A 27815-nucleotide genomic window follows, 5' to 3' on the forward strand; every position below is an offset into this window, starting at 1 on the left:
ATTGTAAAGATGCTCAGAGAACTTAGAGAATGGATGCATAGTGCAAGAATTTAGAAGTTCTTAACAAAGAGGTAGGAGAATGTCATTCTAAGTGAAGTAAGCCAGAAAGAGAAAGAAAAATACCATATGAGATCGCTCATATGTGGAATGTAAAACAAACAAACAAAAACAAACCATAAATACAAAACAGAAACAGACTCATAGACTTAGAATACAAACTTGTGGTTGCCAAGGGGGTTGGGGGTGGAAAGGGATAGACTGGGATTTCAAAATGCAGAATAGATAAACAAGATTATACTGTACAGCACAGGGAAATATACACAAGATCTTGTGGTAGCTGACAGAAAAAAGAAAGTGACAATGAATATATGTTGGTTCATGCATAACTGAAAAATTGTGCTCTACACTGGAATTTGACACAACATTCAAAATGATTATAAATCAATAAACAATGTTAAAAACAAAAAACAAACAAACAAAAACCCAAAGAGGTAGAAAACATAAAGAGCAACCAAGGAGAGATAAGGAATAAGTAAAGTGAAAAATGCTACAAGGAATCATAGTAGACTAAATGATGTGGAAGAACAGATCAGCAACTTGGAAGACAGAGTAGTGGAAGTCACTGCTGCCAAACAGAAAAAAGAAAATAAAAACTAATTAGTACAGTTAAGAGACCTCTAGGACAACATCAAGTGCACTAATATTCAAATTATAGGGGTCCCAGAAGCAGAAGAGAGAAAGGGCCTGAGAAAATATTTGAAGACATAATAGTGGAACACTTCCCTACCCTGGGAACGAAACAATCACCCATGTCCAGAAAGCAGAGAAAGACCCATACAAGATTAACCCAAAGAAAAGCACAGTAAGACATATTATCATTAAAATGACAAAAAAGGTAAATAGAGAATGAGAAGCAGCAAGGGAGAAACAACCAATAACTTACAAGGGAATTCCCATAAGACTATCAGCTCAGTTTTCAGTAGAAGCTATGCAGATAAGAAGGGAGTGTCACATTACATACAGTGATGAAAGGAAAAAAACTAAAACCAAGAATAATCTACACAGCAACGTCCTAGTTTAGATTTGATGGAGAAGTTAAAAGCTTTATAGACAAGCAAGAACTAAGAGAGTTCAGGACCAAACCAGTTTTACAACAAAAGCTAAGAGAACTTCTCACTCTTGAGATAGAAGAAAGAAGCTGGAGGAATCATGTTCTATGACTTTACAACATATTACAAAGCTACAGTAAACACAATAGCCCCGAAATAGACAAATATATCAATAAAAAAAATAGAAACACACATTAATAAAACAGGAAAAAGAGCCCAGAAACACACACATTTATGGTCAATTAATCTATGACAAAGAAGGCAAGAATATACAGTGGAGAAAAGACAGTCTCTTCAATTAGTGGTGATGGGAAAAATGGACAGCTACATGTGAAAAAAAATGAAATTAGAACATTCTCTAACACCATATACAAAAATAAACTCAAAAAGGATTAAATACCTAAGCGTAAGTTTAGACTATAACCCCCCCCCCCCCGGAAAACGGAGGCAGAACACTCTTTGACATAAGTTGCAGCAATTTGTTTTTCGTATGTCTCTTACAGCAAAATAAACAAAAGTAAAAATAAATAAATGAAACCTAATTAAACACTTTTCTCACAGCAAAGGAAACCATTAAAGAAAAAAAAAAAAACCCTACAGGATGGGAGAAAATATTTGCATGTGATATTACCTAAGATAGACATTTCTGCAAAGAAGACATACAGATGGCCAACAGGCACGTGAAAACATGCTCAATATCACTAATTCTTAGAAAAATGCAAATCAGAACTATAACGAGGTATCACCTCATACTGGTCAGACTGGCCATCATCAAAAATCTTACAAATAATAAGTGCTGGACAGGGTATGGAGAAAAGGGAAGAACCCTTCTACATTGTTGGTGGGACTGTAATCTGGTGCAGCAATTATGGAGAACAGCACGGAGATTCCTCAAAAAACAAACAAACAAACAAACAAACAAAAATAGACTTGCCATATGATCCAGTAACCCCATTCCTGTATCTGGCATATATCTGGAGAAAATTATAATTTGAAAAAACATATGCACCCCTGATGTTCATAGCAGCACAACTTATCATAGTCAAGACAAAGAAGCAACCTAAATGTCCAGTAACAGATGACTGGATAAAGAAGATGCAGTACACACACACACACACACACATACATGAAGTCATAAAAAAAATGAAATAGCCATTTGTAACAACATGGATGGACTTGGTGGGCATTATGTTAAGTGAAGTAAGTCAGACAGAGAAAGACAAATACTGTATGATACTACTTTTATGTGGAATCTAAAATATACAACAAACTGGTAAAAATCACAAGAAAGAAGCAAAGTTGCAGATACAGAGAACAAACTAGTGGTTACTAATGGAGTGGGGAGGCAAAACGGGGTGGGGGGAAGTGGGAGGTATAAACCACCAGATGTTAAGCAGGTTAGGGATATACTGTACCACATGGGGAATTTAGCCAATATTTTTTAGTATCTTTAAATGGATTGTTACCTTAGGAAATAATTTTTTTAATTAAAAAATGTTCATTAAAAACCTCTGATCATCTCAGTACATGAATAAAAAAATCTGATAAAATTAAATTTCCATATTTGATTCAGAGTTCCCAACAAAGTGACTACAGAGGGAGCAAACCTCAACATAATAAAGGTTACATATGACAAAGCCGAGAGCTAACATTACTAGCAATGACAATAATCTGAAATACTTTCCCCTAAGATCAGGAACAGTGCAAGGATATCCACTCTAGCCACTTTTATTCAACATAGTATTGGAGGCCCTAGATACAGTAAATAGACAAGAAAAGAAATAAAAGGCATCCAATTGAAAGGAAGAAGTAAAACTCATTATTTCTAGGTGATGTGATATTAAATATAGAAAAGCCTCAAGGCTCCACAAAAAACACTGTTAGGAATAAAAAACAGAACTCACAAAAGTTACAGGATACAAAATCAACAGATAGAAATATGCTGTGTGTGTACACATCACTGACAAACCATCAGAAAGAGAAATTAAGAAAAATTCCATTTACAACTGCACCAAAAAGAATAAACACTTAGGAGTAAATTTAACCAATTTGGTGAAAGGCCTGACACCTACAACTATAAGACACTGATGAAAGAAACTGAAGAAGACATAGCAAATAAAAGGGAATCCAAGCTCATAAACTGGAAGAATCAATACCGTTTAAATGTCCATACTACCCCAAATATCTAAAGAGTCAGTACAATCCTTGGAAAAATTCCAATGGCATTTTCCTCAGAAATAGAACAAACAATCCTAAAATTTGTATGCAACCACAAGAGATCCTAAACAGCCAAAGCAGTCTTCAGAAAGAACCACAAACCTGGAGAAATCCCACCCCGAGACTTGAAAGTATACCATGGAGCTACAGTAATCTAAGCAGTATGTTATTAGCATAAAAAAAGACACACAGCTCAATGAAACATTACAGAGTCCAGAAGTAAACTCATGTATGTCTGGTCAATTAACTTCCAACAAAGAAGCCAAAACTGTGCAGTAAAAAAAGAACAATCTCCTCAGTAAATGGTTTTGGGAAAACTGGATTTCCACATGCAGATAAAACTGGATCACTGCTTTACACCACATACAAAACTTAATTCAGAGTGGTCCGACTTGAATGTAACACTTGAAACTACAAGACTCCTTAGAAGAAACACAGGCTATAAGCTCTTCAACATCAGTCTTTGAAGGATTTTCTGAATTTCACATCAAAACCAGAGGCAACAAAAGAAAAATATTCACATGTGAGACTGCATCAAATCAGTAAGCTTCTGTACAGAAAAAAGAGACAGAGAGAGAGAGAAAAAAAAACCCATCAACAAAATAACAATCAACCTAATGAATGGGAGGAAATACCTAAAACCATATACCTGATAAGGGGTAATATCCAAAATACAGAAAGAATTCATACAACTCAAATAGGAAAAACAACCCCACCCCAAACCAAACCAAACAAACAAAACAAACAGACAAAAAACAAGCAGTCTCATGAAAAATGAGAAAAGAATCTGAATAAACATTTTGCTGAAGACATACAGAAGGCCAACAGGTACATGAAAAGATGTTCAACATCATTAATGATCAGTCAAATGCAGTCGAAACCACAATGACATACCACCTCACTCCTTTAGAATGGCTATATAAATACTAGAAACAACAAGCACTGGAGAGGATGCAAAGAAAAGGGAAACCTAATGCACTATTGGTGGCAATGAAAAATAGTGCAGCCACCTTCAGAAACACCAGAGAGGTTTCTCAAAAAATTAAAAGTAGAACTACTATATGATACAGTGATTTCACTTCTGGGTGTTTAACTGAAGAAAAAAGTAACTAATTAAATTAAATACGTATCTCCATGTTTATTACAGCACTATTTACAACAGTCAAGGTATGGATGCAAAACTGACAATGAATGGATAAGGAATCCTTGGTGCGTATCCACAATGGAATACTATTCAGCCATAAAAAGAACGAAATCTAGCCATTTTCATCAACATGAATAGACCTTGTGGGCATTATCCTTAGTGAATTAAGTCAGAAAATAAAAGACAAATATTGTAATGGCCTCACTTACATAATCATATGCTCACAGACACGGAGAACAGACTGATCTTTGCCATAAGTGAGATTTGGGGGTGGGCAAAATGGGTGAATCAACTTAAAAGTTATAAATTTCCAGTTATACAGTAAGTCATGGGGATGTAATGTACAACATGGCAACTAGTTAATAATACTCTACTGAATATTTGAAACTGCATAAAATATTCACACAATTAAATTTCAGTGAAAAAGAATTAAAACAACTCATCAACAAAATAACATCCCAATTTAAAAATAGGTAAAAACATGAGTAAACAATTACCCAAAGAAAATATACAAATGTCAAATGGCACATGAAAATATTATCAGCAAGATTAGCCATTATGGAAATCAAGCCATAAGTAGTGAATAAACAAACATTAAAAGAGAATATAACATGCCAGTATAATATAATACAAATAATATAAAAGGTATTGGCAAGGATGTGCTGAAACTGACATTCTTATACATTGCTGGTGGGAATTTAAAAAGCTACACTGTGATGAATAGGTTTGGTGGCTGTTGACAGAGCTAAACACATGCCTTAGGAGTTATGCTCACATTTACACACACTAAAGAATTAAAACCAAGTATGCAAACAATACTCTACCTGAACGTTCACAGCAGCATTCTTAAAAAGCCAAACGTTAGAAACAACCCAAATGTTTAAAAACAGACAAATGGATAAATAAAATGTATATGTACATTTGTAGCAGTATATATAGGCATAAAAAGGAATGAAATACATGGATGAATACTGAAAATATTATGGTGAAAGAATTCAGATACAAAAGGCCACATACTGTCTGATTCCATTTCTATAACATCTATAGTAGGTAATTCTATAAAAGTAAAAAGAAAAGTAGAGGTTGTCAGAGCCTGAGGAACAGGAGTGACGTCTTCAAGGGAAAAGGGTTCCGCCTTTCATGGTGATGAACTAAACAGCAGTGATAGTTTCACAATATTATAAGTGTGAAATACCACAGAACTGAACAGTTTAACAGGGTGATTAATTTTGCTGTGTAAACTTTCCCTCAAAAATGTAGCAATACATTTCTCTGAAATATCTTCTATGTAATATTGGTTTAATTGAAACTTTTTGGAACTGCACATTATTTATCTTGACATGATGATTCATATTCTAATATAAAAATACTTAACATTCTTTCAATATTCTTGTATAATATATTCTCTTAAAAACGTAAAGATAATCTCGAAAACTTAAAAAATTCAAGATTTCTAGGATTAATATTTGCACCTGCTTCCATGATATCTAACATATTGGTTTTATCTTAGAAAAGCTGTAAAAGACTTATTATGAATCAGAATTCATTTAAGGTCGAGTATTTAACCTCGCTATAACCATATGAGTAAAAGTACACCAGCTCTGTAGGTTTCATCTTCTCGTCTCAGAAGTTGAGGCAACTTCTTATGTCACTTCCATATCACCAGTTTTCTTACGTTGCCAATGTTAGTAACCCTCTTCCTACTCACATCCTCCTCATACCTCAAAAAACTTCAGTAGGACTCTGTACCCATGAATTTATTGAAAAAGTATGGTTAACCATGCCCCTGAATTAAGAAATTGTGACATATGTATGACTAGATATATCAAAAGGTTGAAGCATTGACACTGTTCTTATAAATTCATTCTTGTGTACCTTACCTAACCTCTCTCTGTCTATTCTCAGTCTCTCGGCTGGCTCTTCACTTATCTGGCCATTAATTACAGGGACGTTTTAAGGCTATATTCTAGCCTTCTTGCACTTACATCTGATTTGTTTATTCTAGGTATTCTTATTCAGACCCACAGCTCCAATCATAACTGTAGGTAGATAATTTGCAGATTTCCATCACCAAGTCTATCACTTCTGATGACTACATTCAACTACCAATTTCTGTCTTCACTTGGATGTCTCAAATCTACGTCAAACTGAAAACATTCAAAGTTTCATTTGTATCCTCTACTTCAAGCAAGGTTTAGTGTTCCATATCTACAAAAAATAGCTTTTAAGATAGCCCCTGTAATCCACTTCTGGTGTTCACACTTTTGTATTATTCACAACCCTCGGGTGAAGTAAGGAAGTGGTGATTTGCTTTGATCATCCAGAACACACACACAAAAATGATGGAATAGTAATTATAAGAGTCTGGGAATTTGTCTTGTTCATCCTCTCTAATTATCCCAGATAATATGAGTTCTCTCTATGGAAAAATCCATGAGGCAAAGAACTGAGACTATCCTCTGGAAAATAACCATTGAGAAACTGAAGCTCTCCATCCGAAAGCCTGTCAACAACAAAGTGAGCAATCCTGGAAGCAAATGCTCCAGCACTCAAATCTTGTGATTACTTTAGTTACCACTGACACTTGACTGCAGCCTTTTGTGAGATCCTCACCTGAAAATCCGTTTATTCCATCCTCAGATTTCTGATGCATAAGAAATGGTAAGTTTAAATACAGATTTGTTATTTTTAAGCTGTTAACACATCAGTAAAATCCTATCTATATAATGAAAGCTGACAGGCCCTTTGGCGATTTCTCTCCTTCCGTGTCCACTTTCACAATTCCCAAAGCATGCTAGATCGTACCTTCCAGGCATCTGAATGAATCACTGTCATTCTCCTGAATGAATGATGAACACTATTTTTCTTACCATCTAGGGAGTCTGCATGCAAACTACAATCCATTCTAGAGCCATGATGTGTACCTCTGATCTTGTTTAAAATCCTTTACACTATTGCTTTTAGATAATAGAAGAGTATTGCAAGAAAAGTATCCAAGGTCAAGTAAAATCTGATTCCTACTACCTTCACTCATCTTTTAGCACCGACTGCTTTTTCCTCCCCGTGTACTCCGACTTCTCAACTTTTCAAATTCCTTCTTGCCTGGCATATACTTCTGCTATCATCACCAGAATTTCTATGTACCATCATATGTCATTTCAATCATGGCTTCTTAGAGAAATCTTCCTTGATTTCCTGACTTGGATTAATTGACTTTTTATAAGCCTTGAGGCTTCTCCTTCATAGAACTAATCAGAGAGGCAAATTTTTCTATTTTTAGCATTACTATTATGTTGTAACCTATAATAATAGCCAGAGAGTTACTTATACCTGCTAATGATCCTGCCTTATGCATAGGGAGTAATACTAAATTTAACCAATATTATAAATTTATAAATGCAATAATTAAAATAACTTGCCTACAGGAACACATGAAGATGGTAGTACTGTAAGACGTGTGCACATATTTTTGGACGACCATATTAGATAAGTAAGTCTCCAAGAACTAAGTAAACTGAATATATAAGATAAATTGATAAGAAAATGAGAGGATAACATTAAAATCAAGTCATGAAGTCACTGTTCTCCACCAAGATTCATAAAAAACAGATACTACAAAATGACTGAACCAACTAATATACTGGGCCAGGCACATACCTTGTTTAAGTTTAAATAGCATAGACTTTTCTGCATCAATTGAAGCACTCTTACCAAGTAAGAGACGTTTTGCTAAATCTTTTTTGTAGAAGGCTTCAAAAATATCTTTCCCTGCATTATTTAAAAAAAAAAAACTAAATGTCAGTTTAAACATTTAAAAAATCACTAATACCATATGTCAACTAGAGGATATTTACATCCAATAATACTTGAAAATCATGTAAATAGCAACATTATTTACAAAAGCAAAAGAAGAAAACAACCAAAGTACCCCACTGACAGATGAATAGATACACAAAACATAATACTGTTGTCATAAAAAGAAATTATGTTCTGATACATGGATGATCCTTGAAAACATTTTGCTAAGTAAAATAAGGCATACACAAAAGGTCACATATTTTCTCACTCTCTATATATAAGATGCCCAGAATAGGCAAATCCATAGGGAGAAAAACCAGATAACTGGTTGTCAGAAGCTGAAGGCAAGAAGGGAACAGGGAATGACTGGGTAATGTGTATGGAGTTCATATTTGGGGTGATGAAAATGTTCTGTAATTAGATAATGATTATGGCTGCCCAATAATGTGAATGTAATTAATGCCAATGAACGTCAAACTTTTAAACAATAAATTTTAAGTTATCAGTATTTTACTACAATAAGAAATTATTTGGATTCAACTTATAACAGGATATGCCCATAAATTCTTTAGATTGTCCTATATACTTTATTTTTAAACTTTTAAATAGACATTAAAGCAAATACCCACCATAAATGAATCTAAATAAAATCATGATTTTATCTAGCAACTCTTCTAGTTCTTCATCTGTAGCTTCTTTGTTACCTGCCCGAAGTTTTGAATCCACATACTTTGCTAAAATGTAAAAACATAATTTATTAAGTAATATTTTCAAATACATATCACAGGCAAAACTTCTTTCCTCAAACATGTACTTTCCAAAAATATAGGTACTGACTTTCATAAAACAGAAAATTAATGAAAGAGTTGATGAACAGATGAATGAAAGGGCAAATAAAAGATAAAATATTTATATTAAGTGGTTTTAATATTTCCATAACACTACAATGGAATCATTTCCTCACTACCAATGTCCCAAATCTATTTAAAAAAAGAAAAACTGACGGTATTATTCAAAGTTTAAATTCATTATGTAAACAGCAAAATCTTAAGGACTTATTAAAGGTATATACTGATTGCATTCACTTTAAATAACAAAAGAATGTCAATTTGATAGATTTTTTAATTTAAATTTTATAATACTATATCAAAAGAGAAATGCTTTAAAACCTAAAATCATTAAGTTTTGTGGCAAAAAGAAAAGCTTTCACTTTATAAAAAGAACTAGAAAAGGAAGTGAGACTAAAAATTTCTGAGCCTTGTCTACTCATTAAAGACTCTGCTTACTTTATAATAGTCTAAAAGCACAGAACTTTCCAACGTCCCATGTTACCACTACTTAAACAACGGGATGTTTTGTGAAAAAAGATTTTAAGAGAAATACTTCCTTACGGTCCTTGATTATCAATCTTGCAATATGATGATAAATTATGATTTTGAGTCAAATCATTGTCCCATAACTTAAAAATGAATTAGAAACAAAATTTTTAATAAAGAGTAAATATTCCATAAAACTGGGAGCCATACCTAGAAGCTCAGCTGGCTTGTTAGGTCTTTTGTTAATAAACGTTTCAAAAGCTTCTTTCATAGCAACAATAAATTTTTCATTCTTCAGAAAAGAGGTCTCAATGATAAAATCAATCTTATCTTTAAAATCCAGAAGTTCTTGCACCATTGTCTTATCCTTTATAGGATTAGTAACTATGCTGCTACCAAATTCCTGAAAATAAAATTGTCTGAGATTATTATTATTATAATACAAATAAAATCTCCACAAATTTAACAGAGATCTTATTTTCAGATCACACAATATCAATTACACACTAAGCCTCAAAAGAAAAACATATTGCTGTATTGCTGGATAAAGTCAAAGTACTGTGGAACTGAAGCAAGAAAGAGAAATGTAAGCCAACTGGTTATCCTAGTGGTGATTTAGAAATGAACAACTGAGACAATCACACCTGGCAGAAATATTAGGGATAACTAAATAAACCTACAAGTAGAAAGATAAGTTAATTTTTAATATGAGAAGAAATTCAAGAGGAAAAATTCAAAAAGTTATCCCATGGTACTGCAACGACTATTATTTACATATTCATAACAAAATAAAGAATTGTCCTTCATTCAAGAATTAAGATGAGAAAATTATGACAAAAGGAAGGCCAGACAATCAAATCTATGATATCCAAAAAATAAATAAAAAAAGGAACATAAGCATATTACATTCATAGAGATAAGTAAGAGAAGAAAATACCTGAGAAAGAGAAAGCTGAAGAGTCTTACCAAAAATGGCAAGAAGGGAAGCCTAAAATTCCATTCCTTTAAATCACTGCATTAAAGCAATGATTAAGCTGTCAAAAATTGTCAATCAATTTTTTTGAATTCTAGAATCCAATCAGAAACTTGCAAAGACCGGATTAATAATTAGAGACACTATAAAATTAAAATAAAACATCATGAGTTTTTAACTTTCTTTACACGTTCTCACCATCAATAGCTCAAATAGTATTTAAAGCAGTAAGTCACAATCATTCTCACTAACATTAAAAGCTGTTAGAAAGCATGAGAGTCAAAGGTAATAGGATAACATTTAAAATTTTGCAGGAAAAATTATACTCAAAATTCTATATCCATCAAAATCATGCTCCTAAAGTAAAGGAAAATAAAGAAATTACCAGATAAACAAACACCGAGGGAGTTCTTCACTAGGATACCTGCCCTAGAAGATATACTAAAGGGATTCCTGGGGTTTAAATGAAAGGACAAAGGCAATATGAAATCTGAAGCTGTACGGAAAAAGGCAAAGGACTGGTAAAGATCAGTTTATTTTCTTTGCAGTTTATAACTCCTTTTATCATATATGACTTAAGAAATGATGCATTAAAGCAACAAACATAAATCTATGTGAAAGGACACATTTATAAAGGTGTAATGTATGACAAAAATACAAAAGAAGAGAAATGGAACTGCAAAGCAGCAGAGCTTTTGTACACTATCAAACCTAGCTTGCTATTAATTCATACTACATTTTTACAAATTGAGAAATTAATTGCCATCTCAAATTTAACCACTAAGAAAATAATTCTAAAATGTACAGAAAATGAAATGATATGGGAACCTAAGGAATAGAGAAGAAAATGAATCACAAAAGAAGACAGTAATGAAGAAGACACTGAGGAACAATAAACATATGAGACATACAAAAAATAAACAGTAAAATGACAGATCTTGTCAATAATTACTCTAAGTTTACATGGAATAAACTATCCAATTATAAGCCAGAGATTGGTAGAATAAATGTGAAAAGCACAATTCACCTCTTTGGATTCACTTTTGATTCAGTGACACAAATAGTAACCTAAAGAGAACTGCAGTGGCTACAACTACTATCAGACAAACTAGCCTTTGTTACAATAGAAAAAGAAAAGCATTACATATTGAAAAGGGTCAATTCACCGTGAAGATTTAACAACTATAAACCAGACTGCCTAAGCATAGAACCTTAAAATATATGAAGCAAAAATTAACAAAAATGAGAAGAGAATGAAACAGTCCTCTAATAATTATTTGGATATTTCAATAGTCTAGTTTAAATAATCAATATAACAAGACCTAAATAAGAAAATATGGGACTTGAAAAACACTGTAAACTAACTAGACCTAATAGACATTTATAAACACTTCACTTAGCAGTATTAGAATATATATTTCCTTAAATGTCCTTGGAACAGTCTCAGGATGGAGTATATTTTAGGCCACAAAATTAGTCTTAATAAAATTTAAAAGACTAAAATGACACAATGTACATTATCTGAGCAAAACGGAATGAACCAGAAAGATTTTCTGAAAAACACCTGGAAAATCACAAATGTGTAAAAATTAAACAACACAATCTCAAACAAGCAATGCGTCAAAGAAAAGAAAAAAAAACACATAAGAGATTTAAAAATACATTGACAAAAATGAACGTGAAAATACAATATACCAAAACTTACAAGATAACAAGAAAAAGGCCCAATGGGGAATTTTTAGTTCTACAGCAAGTCTCAAATCAAAAATCTACCTTTACAACTTTAAAAGAAAAGAAGAAATAGTAAAGATTAGAGAAGAAACACACAAAAAACAGAGAACGGAAAAATCAAATGAATCAACGAAACCAACTGTGTCACAGATCAACAAAACTGACAGATAATAGTGATACTAGCAAGACTATGGAATAAGTGGTTCAAGCCCCTAGTATCCACAATCAAAAATATGGATTAGTGACTATCCATAGATAAGAATGCCTTTGTGAAAACCCTAGAACCCATGAGGTGATGTTGAAGCATCCCCTTCTCGTGAAAAACTGAGAAAAGTCCCATTAGAATGCTAAAACAAGAAATTTCACACTCACTGCATCACCTGTCCCCCAGGACTACAGGGCACCAACTGAAAGGGTCACATGGGCCTACAGCTTTCTACAGTGGAAGAAAAGAGAGCCTAAAGACAGACACCTCGCTTTTCCAATGTTTCAGTGTGTCCTCAGGAAGGTAACTTCTCTCTGTCACTTCACAAGGAACACTGGGGGAACTGGCAGGGCTGGACCACCTGCGCTAAGGTAAACACAAAGAAGGGAGTAGGGCTCACAGCGAACAACAGACAGATCATGTCAGCAACACTGCATCCCTGTCAACAACTCTGCTCAATCAGGGACCCAGCCAGCACTTTCTCCCAATCCTAGAAACAAGCTAGTGGCTCCAGCTGAGGATGTACAGAACAGGGAATCCTTGTGCACTTTTGGTAGAAGTAAACTAACAGAGCTACATAAATGAAAAATAGTATGGTGGTACCTTAAAAATTAAAAACAGAGCTACTATGTAATCCAGCATTCTCACAACCACCTATATACATCCAAAGGAAATAAAATCACTATCAAAGAGATATATGCACACCCACATTAATTACATCTTTCACAGTAACTGAAATACGGAAAACAACTTAACTGTCAACCAGTGTGTAGATTTTAAGAAACCTGTTATATACTGAGACAACGGGACATTACGCCACCTTAGAAAAGAATGAAATCCTGCCATTTGCAACAGCATGGATAAACCTGAAGGGCAATATGCTAAGTGAAATAATAAGGCAGACACATAAAGACAAACACTTTTTGGTATCACATACATACGGAATCTAAAAATAGTTGAACTCATAGAAACAGATTAGAATGGTAGTCTCTGTAGGTTGAGGAAATGGGAAGATGCTGGTCAAAACAATGAGCAACTATACACCAGCAATTAGATAACTTAGATAATAAGAATCCATTTCAAGAAATACAGAATCTATCAATCTATAACATGTAAAAGAGACTGAATCAGTTATGCAAGACCTCCAAGCAAAGAAAAGCACAGAACCAGATGGCTTCACCAATATAACCCACTGAAAATCTAAAGAAAAGTTAACACGATTTCTTTTCAAACTATTACAATAAATAGAAAAAGGGGAACATAGTGCTGGTGGAAATAAAATATGGTACAGTTATTTGGAAAACAGTGAGACGGATGCTCAATTACAATATGACACAGCTCGGTCCACTAATCTTTGACAAAGGAGACAAGAACATGCAATGGAATAAAGACAGTCTCTTCAGCAAATGGTGCTGAGAAAACTGGACAGAAGCATGTAAATCAATGAAGCTACAACACTCCCTTACACCATACACAGAAATAAACTCAAAATGGATCGAAGACTTAAACATAAGACAAGACACTATAAACCTCCTAGAAGAAAATACAGGCAAAACATTATCTGACATACATCTCAGAAATGTTCTCCTAGGACAGTCTACCCAAGCAACAGAAATAAAAGCAAGAATAAACAAATGGAAATCTATTGAAACTTACAAGCTTCTGCACAGCAAAGTAAGCCAGAAGTAAAACAAAAAGACAACCTACAGAATGGGAGAAAATATTTGCAAATGAAACTGACAAAGGCTTGATCTCCAGAATATATAAGCAGCTTGTATGACTTAATAACAAAAAAAACCAAAAGACCCAATTCAAAAATGGGCAGAAGACCTAAACAAGCAATTCTCCAGTAAAGACATAGAAATGGCCAATAGGCACATGAAAAAATGCTCAAGACCACTAGTTATCAGAGAAATGCAAATCAAAACTACAATGAGGTATCTATCACCTCACACCAGTCAGAATGGCCATCATTCAAAAGTCCACAAACAATAAATGCTGCAGAGGGTGTGGAGAAAAGGGAACCCTCCTACACTGCTGGTGGGAATGCAGTGTGGTGCAGCCACTGTGGAAAACAGTATGGAGATTCCTCAAAAAATAAGACTTACCCTATGATCCAGCAATCCCACTCCTGGGCATACAACTGGAGGGAACCCTAATTTGAAAACATACCTGCACCCCAATGTTCATAGCAGCACTATTTTCAATAGCCAAGACATGGAAACAGCCTAAATGTCGATCAACATATGACTGGGTAAAGAAGCTGTGGTATATTTATACAGTGGAATACTGCTCAACCACAAAAGTGATAAAATAATTCCATTTGCAGCAACATTGATGTCCCTGGAGATTGCCATTCTAAGTGAAGTAAGTCAGAAAGAGAAAGAAAAATACCATATGGTATCACTCATATGTGGAATCTTAAAAAAAAAAAAAAAGGAGATGACAAACGGACCTAAATATAAAGCAGAAACAACTCACAGACATAGAATACAAATCTGTGGTTGACAGCGGGAAAAGGGGTGGGAAGAGATATTTGTAAATAATGACAGGTAAATATATAAAAGATAAAGCAGTTTATGCTGTATAGCACAGGGAAATATATTCGGGATCTTGTAGTAGCTCCCAGTGAAAAATAGTATGAAAATAAATATATTATGTTCATGTATGACTCAAAAATTGTGCTGTAAACAGAAATTGATGAAACATTTAAACTCACAACAACTCAATTTAAAAAAATATATGACACAGCAATTTTACCACTTTAGAACATGACAAAGCAATTCAATTTCTGGGTGTTACCCAGAAGAACTGAAAACAGGCATTCAAACAAAAACTTACATACTAATAGTTAACAGAACTGTTCATAATACCCAAAAGAAAAGGTGAGAACCAAAAGGTAGGAACAATCTAAGTATGCAGCTATTGACAATCTTGTAAACAAATGTGGCAGATACACAGAATGAAATATTTGCCACTAAAAAGAATGAAAGATTGTCACACTGATGAAAGATCAATGTGAAGGAATTCAGAAACAAAAGGCCATGCAATGTATGATTCCATTTATACAAATTCCCACAACAGACAAACCAGCACACAGAAAAAGACTTAGTAGTTGTCAGGAGCTCCAAGAAGTTAAAGGGAATGGGTACTGGATTTGTTAGGGGATGATTAAGATATTCAGGGCTAAACAGTGATGATGGGTGTGTAACCCAGTAAACATTAACCAGTCTACCTTTGTCTTGTCCTCTCAGCTCACAGCATCCACTAATCTACTGTCTTGTGTCTGTCTGCCTGTTTGTATGTATACATGTACCAAATACCAATGAATTGCACATTATGAAATAGTTAAAATGATAAATTTTACATTATGTGTATTTACCACTTAGAAATGAATTAACTGGTTAATTAGTGACTGAAAAATTTTGAACTGAGGGCTGATAAAGACTCCCTACTCATCTTTCTCAGTGTGAGAAGTCTCCCCTCCTCTCTGTTTCTTTAAGACAGTTTGTCTTTGACAGTGTCTAAGCATCTAAATTCTTGTGGTTAATCAAGTTAATAAAAATGTGAGATGGGAAATGAAATGTGAGGTGGGAAAAAAGAAAATATTACCCAAATAAATAATGTCCTCATCCTTCTTGCCCTAAAAGCAAGTATTATTTGGAGGAAAAAGACTGTAGACATAGAGAAGAAAAATGAGTTGAAAAAAAGGTTTGGAATATAGATACTTCATGAATTGTAAGTCAATAGTTCTTAAACAAGAAAATAGGAATTTCAAAGAGAAAATACATCATATATTGTTAAAGGGAATAAAACATAAATAATCAAAATTGATTTTTAGTGACTATTTTCTAAATTAATACCTTTATATAATCAATCCAATGTTGGAGAAGAACCTGAACTCCACATTTTACCCTGCTAAACAGTTGGTAGAGCAGAGACAAATCCTCAGTTCTGTTTTCATCAAGAAGACAGCTGAAGCCTGAATGTAAGAAACATGAAAGCAAAATTAGCAGTACAAATATCTAACTCAAGACATTGTTAAAAATTCGTTATTCTGAAATATTACATTAAGAATTTTACCACGGATTAAAAACAGTAAATAAAGGCCTAAAGTTTATAAATGTGAGTAATATCAACAAATTTTTTAAAGACAAATTTGGTTGATACTTCAAAAAAAGGTAATGTGTACTTCTGGACTATTTGATTTTCTAATCTACAGCTGTTCTCTTGTATGCCACTGCACATTTCAAATTATTACTTTGAAAATATGTAATATAATATTAATTACAATATAGTGACTGAATTTGTAAGGTAACTATTAGTGTAATGAAAAAAATGCCTAGATTGGAAATAGTAAATAACAGGTACTTTTATATGAGAGCAAAACTATGAAAGATAAACAAGCCCAAAAAGGATGCTATACAGTATGTTCAAATCTATGGGTAAATCTAATCATTCAATAAAAAAATAAACATAAAACCATTAGAATGCAAAAGGGTATATATAAATACATCTTTAAGCCATTTGGTCAACATCAGGTTACATGAGAGAAATATTTTACCTCTAATTCACAGTTTTTAAAAAAAGAAAGTCTAAGGATTTTTTAAGAGAAAAATTTTAAAGAACTGTTTTATTGCTTTGACCTATATAAAGAAGTTAAATGAAAGAACTACTTTTTATATGTAAAAACATAAAAATAAAAAGTTTCACTCCTGTTTTCCAACTGTCCCCTGTCTAAAGTGTCTTTAACACTCAAGGAAGAAAAAAAATCCCAAATCATTAAAAACTTTCAACTATAAAAACTTTCTAACATATATAATTTCTAAATACTTTCAACATATTTAAGTATAAATATAAGCACTAGTACTCATGCTGTTAAGAACAAAGTTACTGGCAAGATCAAGCAATTATTCCTGCTGTGTAGATTATAATCAAAACAGAATTTTCAATTCAAATAATTATTTTATTTTTAAAATAATAATATAGAAAATAATAATCAATGAATAGTCTTTAAAAATATTTAAACTTTATAAAAAGCAAAGGTGACACCAAAAAAAATAAACAAGGAAAAAGGTAGTTATTTAAGATAAATTATGTAGTTACACACCATATATGAAGACATGAGCTCCATTAAAGTACTAGGTCATACTGCTTTCTTAGCTGTGTCAATTTTGTTAGAGATATCTGTATTCATTTTCCACTGCTATCATAACAAGTTACCACAAATCCAGTGGCTTAAAACAACACAAATTTATTATTATATAGCTCTGGAACTCTAAAATCAAGTTTTCAGTAGAGCTGCATTCCTCTAGAGGCTCTAGGAAATAACTTTTTTCCTTGTCTATTCCAGCTTCAAGAAGTTATCTGTATTCTATGCATTTACATGGTCTCTTCTGCATATTTTAGGCTAGAAGCACAGACTCTTTAGCTGTCAATCTCTCTCTGACTTCGGCTACCAATTATGACACCTCCTCTGAATCTGACCTTCCTCTCATTATAAAAAGCCGGGTGATTTTATTGTACCCACCTAAATATTTATAATAGTCTTCTTATCCTTCATTTAACCACATCTGCAAGATCCTTGTGCCATATTAGCAAACATGTTTAAATGTTTCACAAAATAGGACTTGGACAACATATTATTCCATCTGCTATATAGTACACCTTCTGACCCCCAAGGATTCATATTATCCTAGAGACAAAATAAATTCACCCAATACCAACCTCTACAAGAATCTCAACCCATTACAGCATTAAGTCTAAAAATCTCATCTCAAAAGTTCTAAGTATCATAATCAAATCACCTAATGATTTAATGAGAGCAAGACCCATCATAGGACAAAATTCTTCTGTATCCGTGGATCTGTGAAACTAGAAAACAAGTTATCTCCTTCCAGTTACAATGATGGGACTGGACCAATACATAAGCCATAGACATTCCTGTTCTAAAAAATAGAAATCAAAGAATAAAAAAGGATTAACCAGTTCCCCAAACGTCAAGATCCAGCAGGCCAACTCCATTAGTATTTTAAGTCTTGGAAAAAGCTCTGGTTCCCTGAGTTCAAGCCTCTAACTTCTGCCCGGTGGCTGCATCCTTTTTACCCATAGCTTTGCCTTTTGCATAATCCTTTTTCTGGGAGGGCAGCACTTATTTGCAACTGGATAGTTATATTAGCCTATTTCCCACTTATAGATATTTAGGAGTCAGAAAACATTCCTTATTTTCATCCTTTTGTTTACTTTCAGTGAAAACTGGCAGTGATACAACATTTAAGAAGCCTGCAGATCTCCTGTGCATGTCTTGGGAATTCATTACATTAGAAAACTGCAGATCTTTCTTAAATTATCCCATATCTATTCCTAGATTCCTGTGACATGGCTGAGAAAGGCCATAGGCCACATATTTTATCTCCTCAGAGATCCCTCTATTTGACTGAATATTAAAATATTTTGATCATTCCAACACACAAGAAAGATCTAGCCATGCCAGTGATATTCTCTCCAATGAATGTTTTCTTGGAAGTGAATCTCCTTTACTTTCTTTGCAAACTGAATAGGCTGAGAATTTCCCAAGTTATCAAGTACTGGTCTCATTTTCCTTACTGGGTTTTTTTGGTCAATCTTTCTCTTTCCTGTCGTATTTTAATATAAATAGCAAAGACAAAACAGTCTACATCCTCAAAATTTTCCTTGGAAATCTCCTCAGTTAAATGTACAGGTTTACTGCCTACAATTCTCTGTTTTCCATATAGCAATTAGATACAAGCTTTCTGTTTCTATATAACAAGGAACACCCCTTTCTCCAATGTACAATAACATACTCCTAATTTCCTCTTCTTCAGCCACACCACTTATTAATGGCCATATTTTTATGAATCAATTTATAATGATTTAGATACTTTTGATGACAAATAAATTTTTCCACCCACTCTTCAAAATTCTTCCCCAAAAGTTCATTCCCAAGTCATTTCCATATCTGTAGTTATTATAACAGAACCCTGCTTTCAGGAAACAAAATCTGAGTTCATTTTCCATTCCTTCTGTAGCAAATTACTATAAGCTTGTTGGCTGAAATAATCCAAATTTATCATCTTTAAGTTTTAGAGAACACAGATATTAAAACCAAAGAATTTGCAGAGCTACATTCCTTCTGGAATCTTTAGGGAAGAACAGAATGTTTCCTTCCCTTTTTCAGTTCCAGAGGTTGCCTGCATTCTTTGGCTCTAGGCTCCCTTCATCTTTAAGGTCAGCAGTATATCATCTTTAAATCTGTGTACTTGTGCCTCACTCTTTCTTTTTCATATGTCATTCCATCTCCTTCTCTGACTCTAAATGCCTTGCCTCCCTCTTATATGGACCCTGTGACTACAGCGGGCTCACTAAGATAACACAGGATACTGCTCCCATCTCAAGATATTTACTCAGCTCTGCAGAGTTATTTTTGCAATGAAAAGGAACATACTTACAGATCCCAAGGATTAGGACTTAAATATTTTACCCTACTAATCACACTGTAGTCTAATGAATGAAGCATGTGCCCCACCCCTACAAAATCTACTAAGCTTTTTCTCAAAGTAGAAAATTGAAAAACACTTGGGAAAAACAGATTCAAAAATAGTATTACAGTCTCACTAAATTTTATCAAAATAGCCTTTGATGAATTAGAACTAAACAAACTTTAAGTAAGTTAAAAAATGACTTAAAATATAGCTTTAATAAAATTAAAATAAAATTCTAAAATAAAGCTTAAAATCTGTATTAAAATTTTACTGTGAATCCATATTATTATTAATAGAAGAACTTCAAGGTATTACCATTATACTGTAAGGGTATTTTAGATTTATTTTGAATGTGAACCACAACTAGGTAACACGGAGGGCTAACAGACATTGAGAAAAGTAGATATAGGGCAAAAGTTTTATTTTGTTAGTTTACCTAATCTTCATATCTCCATGAAGTAGGTACTGTCTGTTGGTAAAAAAAAACAGCAGTGCAAAAGCAGAAAAATTTTTCTTCCCTTTCCACAGATAAATAAAAAGTTCACAAATATAATTCAATGCATGTTTATCTTCCTGTACTCCAACAAAAACACACACTAAGATCTTTCCTTACTCTTACTGAAAATCCTTAATTCAGACTAAAAGTATTGTTACAATTTTGGTATTAAAATATTCTCCAGTTGCTTCACGAACTGTAAGGGAAAACCTTTGATTTTATACAATTTTAATACATGGAATAGATGTTGGAATAGAAACAACAGTGTAACAGTCCATTTATAGACTGGTTTTCAAATACAAATGCATCTTAAACCTATAGACACCATCTCAAGATGGTTCCATGAAGAGTGAGAATGTCCAAAGCCAAACATGGAGCTTACAGTGTGTTCATCTATACTGCTATCAAGGTTAAAAAAGCAATTATTTTATCTAATTGTATTGTGTTATTTTGCAGTAAGGGGTAATCTTGCCTAAAGGAAAACTGTCCCTTGCATAGCTCCTGTGAGGTAATGTGTAAGCCCTTAGAGTATCATGCAGTATAAGATTTTTGTTCATCTGGGGGGACCTCCATGCATCATACTAGATAGTTAATGCCAACAAACATAATGCTAAAACATTTTGGTGAGTCCTCCCATGTTTACATAATGAACTCATCAATAAAGGCACTGCACACAAACATTTGAGTGAGCCTTCCTGACTGGCAATAATATGTAGACATTGTCACTCATCATTTCTGGGAGAATTAAGCTCTGTCCACGTAACTCCATTGGGAGAAAGCAACTGGACTGTCCTCTGTTCTTCCCTTTGCTGATTTTAGTCCACATTTTCCATCGTAATAAGTGATAAACCTGAATATAACAACTTTTCTGAATCCTTTGATGTCTTCTGGAACCCAGGGATCATGATCGTGGGGAGGTCCCAAACTGAAATCATGTTCCAGATAAAAATTAATAAATGTCATTAGTATTTAAAGATTAAGTTTTCTTCTGACTCCATTTCATTTTAGTTTTGAAGATTTGAATACAGATATGAATGAATGTCCTTTTAATACAGAAAGAAAATCAGTATTTGTGTTTTCACTACTGTATTTTATACTTCTCTTGTCACAAAAGTAGTTATATTTTAGTTTACATATTCATTTTACAGGTCACTTGATTAAATAAGGCAGGAAAGATAATAAGCAAATGTATACTGTAGATAGGAGTAAAACTTTATAGGAACATTCTGGATCAACAAATGAATGAAGTCTTTGCCCAACAGTAAAACTAGCTTGATTAGATACAGCCATTTCTTCTCTCACAGGCTAGGCTAGAAGAACTCTCTCTCTCACAAAAATTACTACAACATTCTCCTACATGATCTTTTTCCCTTCAACTTTTTTCTGTTCAGATTTCAGTCATACCTAAAATAAAATCCAATTGTTCAAAAGGTGTGAGACCAAATACATCTATTATCCCAGTTTAAAACATTCAGCATTCTCCAAAATCTTATCCAATATATTTCAGCAACATCAGCTCTTCCTTTTTTCTCTGAGTATATACAAACTAAAACTTGGCAGCTGCCATCTGCCTCTACAAGGATGAAGTCACTGGCCACTGCAGTCACTGACCTCCAACATATCCTGAAAGGAGTTCAGGGTGGAAGTCAGAATGAGAAACTCTGTGCTCTGGGAAAAAATATCAGAACAGGCCCTCAGACAGATATTTTCAGGAGAAGATTTCATGAACCTAATTTCTTGTGTCTCCTCATATCTAAAAAAACACCAGAATCATGAACAGTGACATCTGCTTCTCGTGATTAGCAGCAACCTTCTACCAAAATGTGTGCTTAATTGCACATATCCCCCAACACTAGAACCAGATATATACTGATCTCCCCACATCTTTTTGGAGCAGCTCCTCAGAGCAGTTTAAGAGGCTGTCTCCAGGGCTATGGTCCTCATTTTGCTCAAAATTAAGCTTAACTCATAACTCTCATGCTGTGCATTTTTTTTCAGGTAACATATGCCAAATTTTTTTCTTGTGAGAAAAACACCAGACCCAGACTCTCCTTTCAATGATTTGCCTCTCTTCAACTTTAGGTTTTTGTTTATATTTCACACTTAATAAGGCTTTCTAAAGTAGTATTCACCTTTGTCTAAGTACCAAATTCACTTACTGTTCATGGCAAAGAAGAAAAAGCACAACAGTTATTTGCTAAGCAAATGTTGAACATATGTGAAGAAAATAGGAAAAAAATAGAAAAGCAACATTGTGCTCGAGTCCTGACTTACACTCTAAAATTTTAAAACACCAGAGAAATGGACTAATACTACTTTGTAATTATCCAGCCAAAAACAGTCTTTCCACATTACTATTTTAGATGTGTATAAACCTCATATATAAAGTTCTTAACTTTAAGAAACAGACTGATGACTATTCTTAAATGACACAAACTATTTTTACAAATAAGAAAAAGAATTTCATTTTATATATCAATTTTAAAAAGACCTATGACAAATACAGCATTTTACTATTAATTTTTCACAATAACAGTCTTTTTAAAAACGTGTTTTCTTATTTACCTTTCTGAACAATTGCTGATAAATGTTCATCTAGAAGCTCCTTTTCTACAATTTCAATTAATAGCTTCCTGTTTAAAAAAAAGTTTTAAATTACAAAACATTTCTCATACTAGAGAGTTAAACTGCTTTCCAAAATGTCTGTCATCAAGCCTGCCCTTTTGTTTTACATTCTTCCTCAACTATCACCAACATAAAATTGCTATTTTGGTTTTCAGAATATCAAATTTTATTGAATAAACTTCTTTAGTTTCAATGACAGATTATAGTTATCATTTAACTGAAGGTTAACTTGGTAACAAGAAGACATCTGCTTTACATCAAAAATATTACTGTATCTTTACTTCAACACAACAGAGATCGACAACAGATTTTTCTAAACTTAACTTCTTACTTTGGCTCATAAGAAAAATGTTGAACAATAAACTTAGGAAGAAATATTTATACCTGGCTTTTCCTCCCCATCTATTTACTTTGATGAAAATGAAGACAGAAGAGAGGGAGAAAAAACAACAAAAAGGGAAACAAATTTACTGTTGCATCCTACGATATGAACAAATACCGACCTATTTAAAAAATGAGGGAATTCAAAGGGTAAACAAATATTTAATTCTTACTGTGTGTTCAGGCGTAGGTAGGTTTTAACTCTATCAACTTCTTCTTCTAGGAGCTTCTTAATATGGTAAAGACACCCAGGAATCTAAAAATAAAATTTTAACCATCCTGTTTTATCAGAATCAGAGGACTTCAAGTGTAAAAATTAAATGCAAAACAGGAAAGCAAACCAAACATTCCTCTCTTAGATCAATTTAGTTTCATATCCTTGAAAGACATACCTGTATGGTCATTTCTATTTAGTTAGAGTACCAAAATTTATAAACTGAGTTAAATCTGTAACTGAAAAATCTGTGGTTTAAAAATTTAATACAACCACAACAAATTGTGAAATATATGATGCAAAGGTGATCAGAAACAAGGAGAGAAACTTGTAATCCAACAATATAATAGCTAGAGACTTCATAATCCTATGGATACATATCTATGATATATGTACATATAGATGATATATTTTATATACATACAGGATTATATTATTTATAAAGGACAGAATACCCATACTAAAAATCAGCAAAGAAACAGAATTGAGTAACGCTAAAATCAGCAAGAGCTAACAGACATAGAACACTCCATCCAGCAACAACAGAAAATACTTCTTCACAAGTGAACATCGAATATTCTAAAGGAAGACTACATAAGGCCACAAAACAAGTCAATAATTTTTAAAGGAGTGAAATCTCACAAAGTGTCTTGTCTTATCAGACTGCATAAAAAAGGGAAAAAATAAGAAACTTGGGAAATTCACAATTGTGTTCACAAAACAACACATTTCTAAATAAATGTGTCAAAAGTGAAATTATGAAAACTAAAAAGTACTTTAATATGAATAAAAATGAATACATAACATCAAAATTTAAGGGATGCAGCTAACAGAGTACTTACTGGAAATTTACAGTTGCAAAAACTTATAATAAAAAAAGAAAGACCTCAAAACAATAACCTAACCTCCCACCTGAAAACACTGGAAAAATAGCAGACTAACTCTAAAGCAAATGAAGGAAATAATGTTTATTATAGAATTTAATGAAACAGAACTAAGAGAGACAGCAGTAAATAATCTGCAATAGCAAAAGTTGGTTGGTTGGAAAAATCAACAAAATTGACAAACCTTTAGAAAAACTGACAAAGGAAAAAAAATTACTATGAACATGTAAAGTATGTCAAAATACATACAGGAAATATAAACAGGGTACTTAATGATGGACTCTGTAGATCATGAAAGGATTTATAATTGTCATCTTAATTTCAAGTACGTCGCTCTTTTGCATTAGTTTCCTTCCCTCTGCTGCATAGAACCTGCTTGTTTCTTCTAAGAATTTATTCTCAAAAAACTCTTCATAAATCTAAGATGTAACATATAAAAGAAACTCAGTTAAAATGTGGCTTTAAAATATCAGATTACAAATTAGTTTCAATTTACTGAAAGTTAGTAACTCACCTGCAAATCATAAAGCATTGCTAAAAGCCTTTGAATCAAACAGCAATCAACCATTTCACCATTTCTTTCTTTTTCAATCAAAAGAAGAATTCCATCTATAGTCTTGCTCTGGACCTTCTGATCACAAATTATATGTAATTTAAATAATTCAAGCCCCATGTCCCTAAAACAAACAAAAACTTTCTAAATAAGTGGTATTTTAAAATCTTACACTTCTTAGCTATTTTTCTATCAATTATACTTTTATGTGTATAATGTATAACCCACAGGCAAAACAAAATAAACTCATTCTATTCAAGGTTGGTTAAAGTTTTCTACTTTGTTTTTTGACAGTCTGTAATCAATTAAACAAGAATTCTGAACAAATAAAATGTACTGGATAATACATAAAGTTCAGGAAGTTTTAAGCTAATATTTGGAATAACTTTAAAGCTTCTAAACTTGCCTAATTTTAGATTTCACAGATGTTTTTAGCCTTAATAAGCTCAATTTAATATCAATTTAGTGACTTTCTAGCTTCTTTTATAATAAAACATGTGAAATGTGATTCATTATTCTAGAATGAATCCTAGAACTAGCATATTTCCTAAATATTATAGTTGAAGAACACTGAAGTAAAAGTACGTATTAACAACTAGCACTGTGCCACCAACTGCTCAAACATAATTTTAAAACATATTTTTAAATTTATGACATACACAGAGAAATATGGATTGTGAAAAGTATTTTCTCCTTGCTATAATTTCTTCCATTTAGGACAGATAAAACATATGAACAACATGTTCTAACAGTCATCTTAAAGTAATTATTGACATCCTTACCAAATGGAAGATGACACTGAAACTTGAAAAACGTAAGTTCTATCTAGGAACAGAAAAATGTTCCTAATTAGGATCTGTGAGAAATAAAGCAAAGATAAGACATTATTTATAATTTTTAGTTGTTACTAATTTTTAAGAAATGTACATTATTTATGCATGTAAATATTACCATTAACCTGGTAAATGGAACATAGTTAATAATATATTTATCTTGGAAAGATAACCCTTCAGATTTTTCATTTTCTACCCTGTTAGTTCTAACTACATTCCTCCTTAAATAATAAGAATTGCTGAAGATGTATGAAGAAAATTTTGTACATTAAGGTTAAGTAAAAACTGCTGCAATATGAACATCAAGAAATCTTTGAAAAAACTGAGTACATTAGAAGACTGAAAATACAAGAAAACTAGAGGTACAGATGATAAAATGAAAAGAAATATGAAGAGTAAACATCAATTACTACCAATGCAACATAATGTACAAATATGAGATCTTATCACTTTTATTTGAAGACATAACATAGTAACAGAAACAATTCTTTATTATGAATATTATTTATTATTATCTAAATTAATTGCAATATAACATATGTTTGAACAGCGATTTTCAAACACTGTCATCTTAGCCTTTTTATAATTTTGAAAATTATTGATAAAACCAAAGAACTTCCATTTAGTGGGTTATACCTACTTATGCCCACTGTATTAGAAAATTAAACAAAAAAATTATTTATTCAAGTTGTAATAATTTATGAATAAAATATTTTAATAATTTTAATTTTTAAGTAGTTACACTGACCACAGGATGCAAACTTTCAGTTACAAGGTGAATAAATTGTGGAGATTAGATGTACAGAGTAGCGATTATAATTAATAATACTGTATTAATTACTCAAGAGTTTCTAGGAGATTAAATCTTAATGTTCTCACAATAAAAAGAAATGGTAATTATTGACATGAAAGAGTTTTTCACTAATGCTACTACTGGTAATAATTTTTCAATATGTAAATGTATCAAATCATAACAGGGTACAGTTTAAGCTTACACAGTGCTATTTCTCAATTACATCTCAAAATCAATTTTAAAGTATTAATAATCTAAAAAAGGGAACAAAATAATTAAACATACTTTTTAAGTGCTAAAATAGAAACATGCTCAAACACCTGGGGAAAGCGAAAAGACAGAGAAGACGAAACAATACTGAATGTAAAGATGTTCACAGTTTAGACATCTAGAGAGAAGTGACAATCTAGTGAGTACGAATTTTCCAGTCTGCCTGTTTAAACAATACATGGAGGAATAAACATATATTGCATGCTTGTTTCACCTGATACATCATCCTTTAAACCGGACAAAACACTCATAAAGAGAACCTCAATATGGCCTCATAGACTTTTAATTTTGTGACAAATTCATCTTCACTATAAATGATGTTATGAGGTTTATAAAATTTTAAAATGTGTTTGTGCAGTCTCAACACTGTGTAATCACTATGTTTATTAATAATGTTTTCAGAAAAGGTATACTTTTTTGCTTCTATCATAAAATATTTATGGCACCTCTGTGCCAATTTCCCTAGGAATTCTGTACAGAGCATTTGGAAGAGTTATATGGAGGAGTAATTATGCTGCCCAAGAAATTGTTAGGGAACAGAGTTGTGGGAGATTATAGATGTGATAGTTGCAGGGTTCACAGTCTTGATTGTAAGACAAGACTTACTAACACTTTTTAAAGTAAGTTATGAAAACTAGAAAATTGTGATGTGATAGCTGTCTATTATTAGAGAGGACACTTCTAATTGGAAATAAGTGAGGATGGAACTCAGCAACTCCAAAAACCAAACGTGAAAGACAACTAATTAAAACAAATAATCACTTAAATACT

The 27815-nt window shown here is 32.7% G+C and overlaps 1 protein-coding gene across 1 annotated transcript in view; it reads right to left on the reverse strand.

The window, feature by feature from the left end:
* Positions 1-27815, reverse strand: part of LOC135320327 (cullin-4B-like) — an 83241-nt gene that overhangs the window by 54050 nt on the left and 1376 nt on the right. The window contains 9 exon segments of the mRNA XM_064483430.1: positions 8128-8238; positions 8898-9002; positions 9795-9987; positions 16357-16475; positions 23057-23124; positions 23671-23753; positions 24925-25014; positions 25110-25272; positions 25931-26004. Coding sequence (XP_064339500.1) covers positions 8128-8238; positions 8898-9002; positions 9795-9987; positions 16357-16475; positions 23057-23124; positions 23671-23753; positions 24925-25014; positions 25110-25272; positions 25931-26004 — 1006 coding nt within the window.

The sequence above is a fragment of the Camelus dromedarius genome, chromosome Y, assembly GCF_036321535.1.
Source record: "Camelus dromedarius isolate mCamDro1 chromosome Y, mCamDro1.pat, whole genome shotgun sequence".
NCBI classification, from domain to species: Eukaryota; Metazoa; Chordata; class Mammalia; order Artiodactyla; family Camelidae; genus Camelus; species Camelus dromedarius.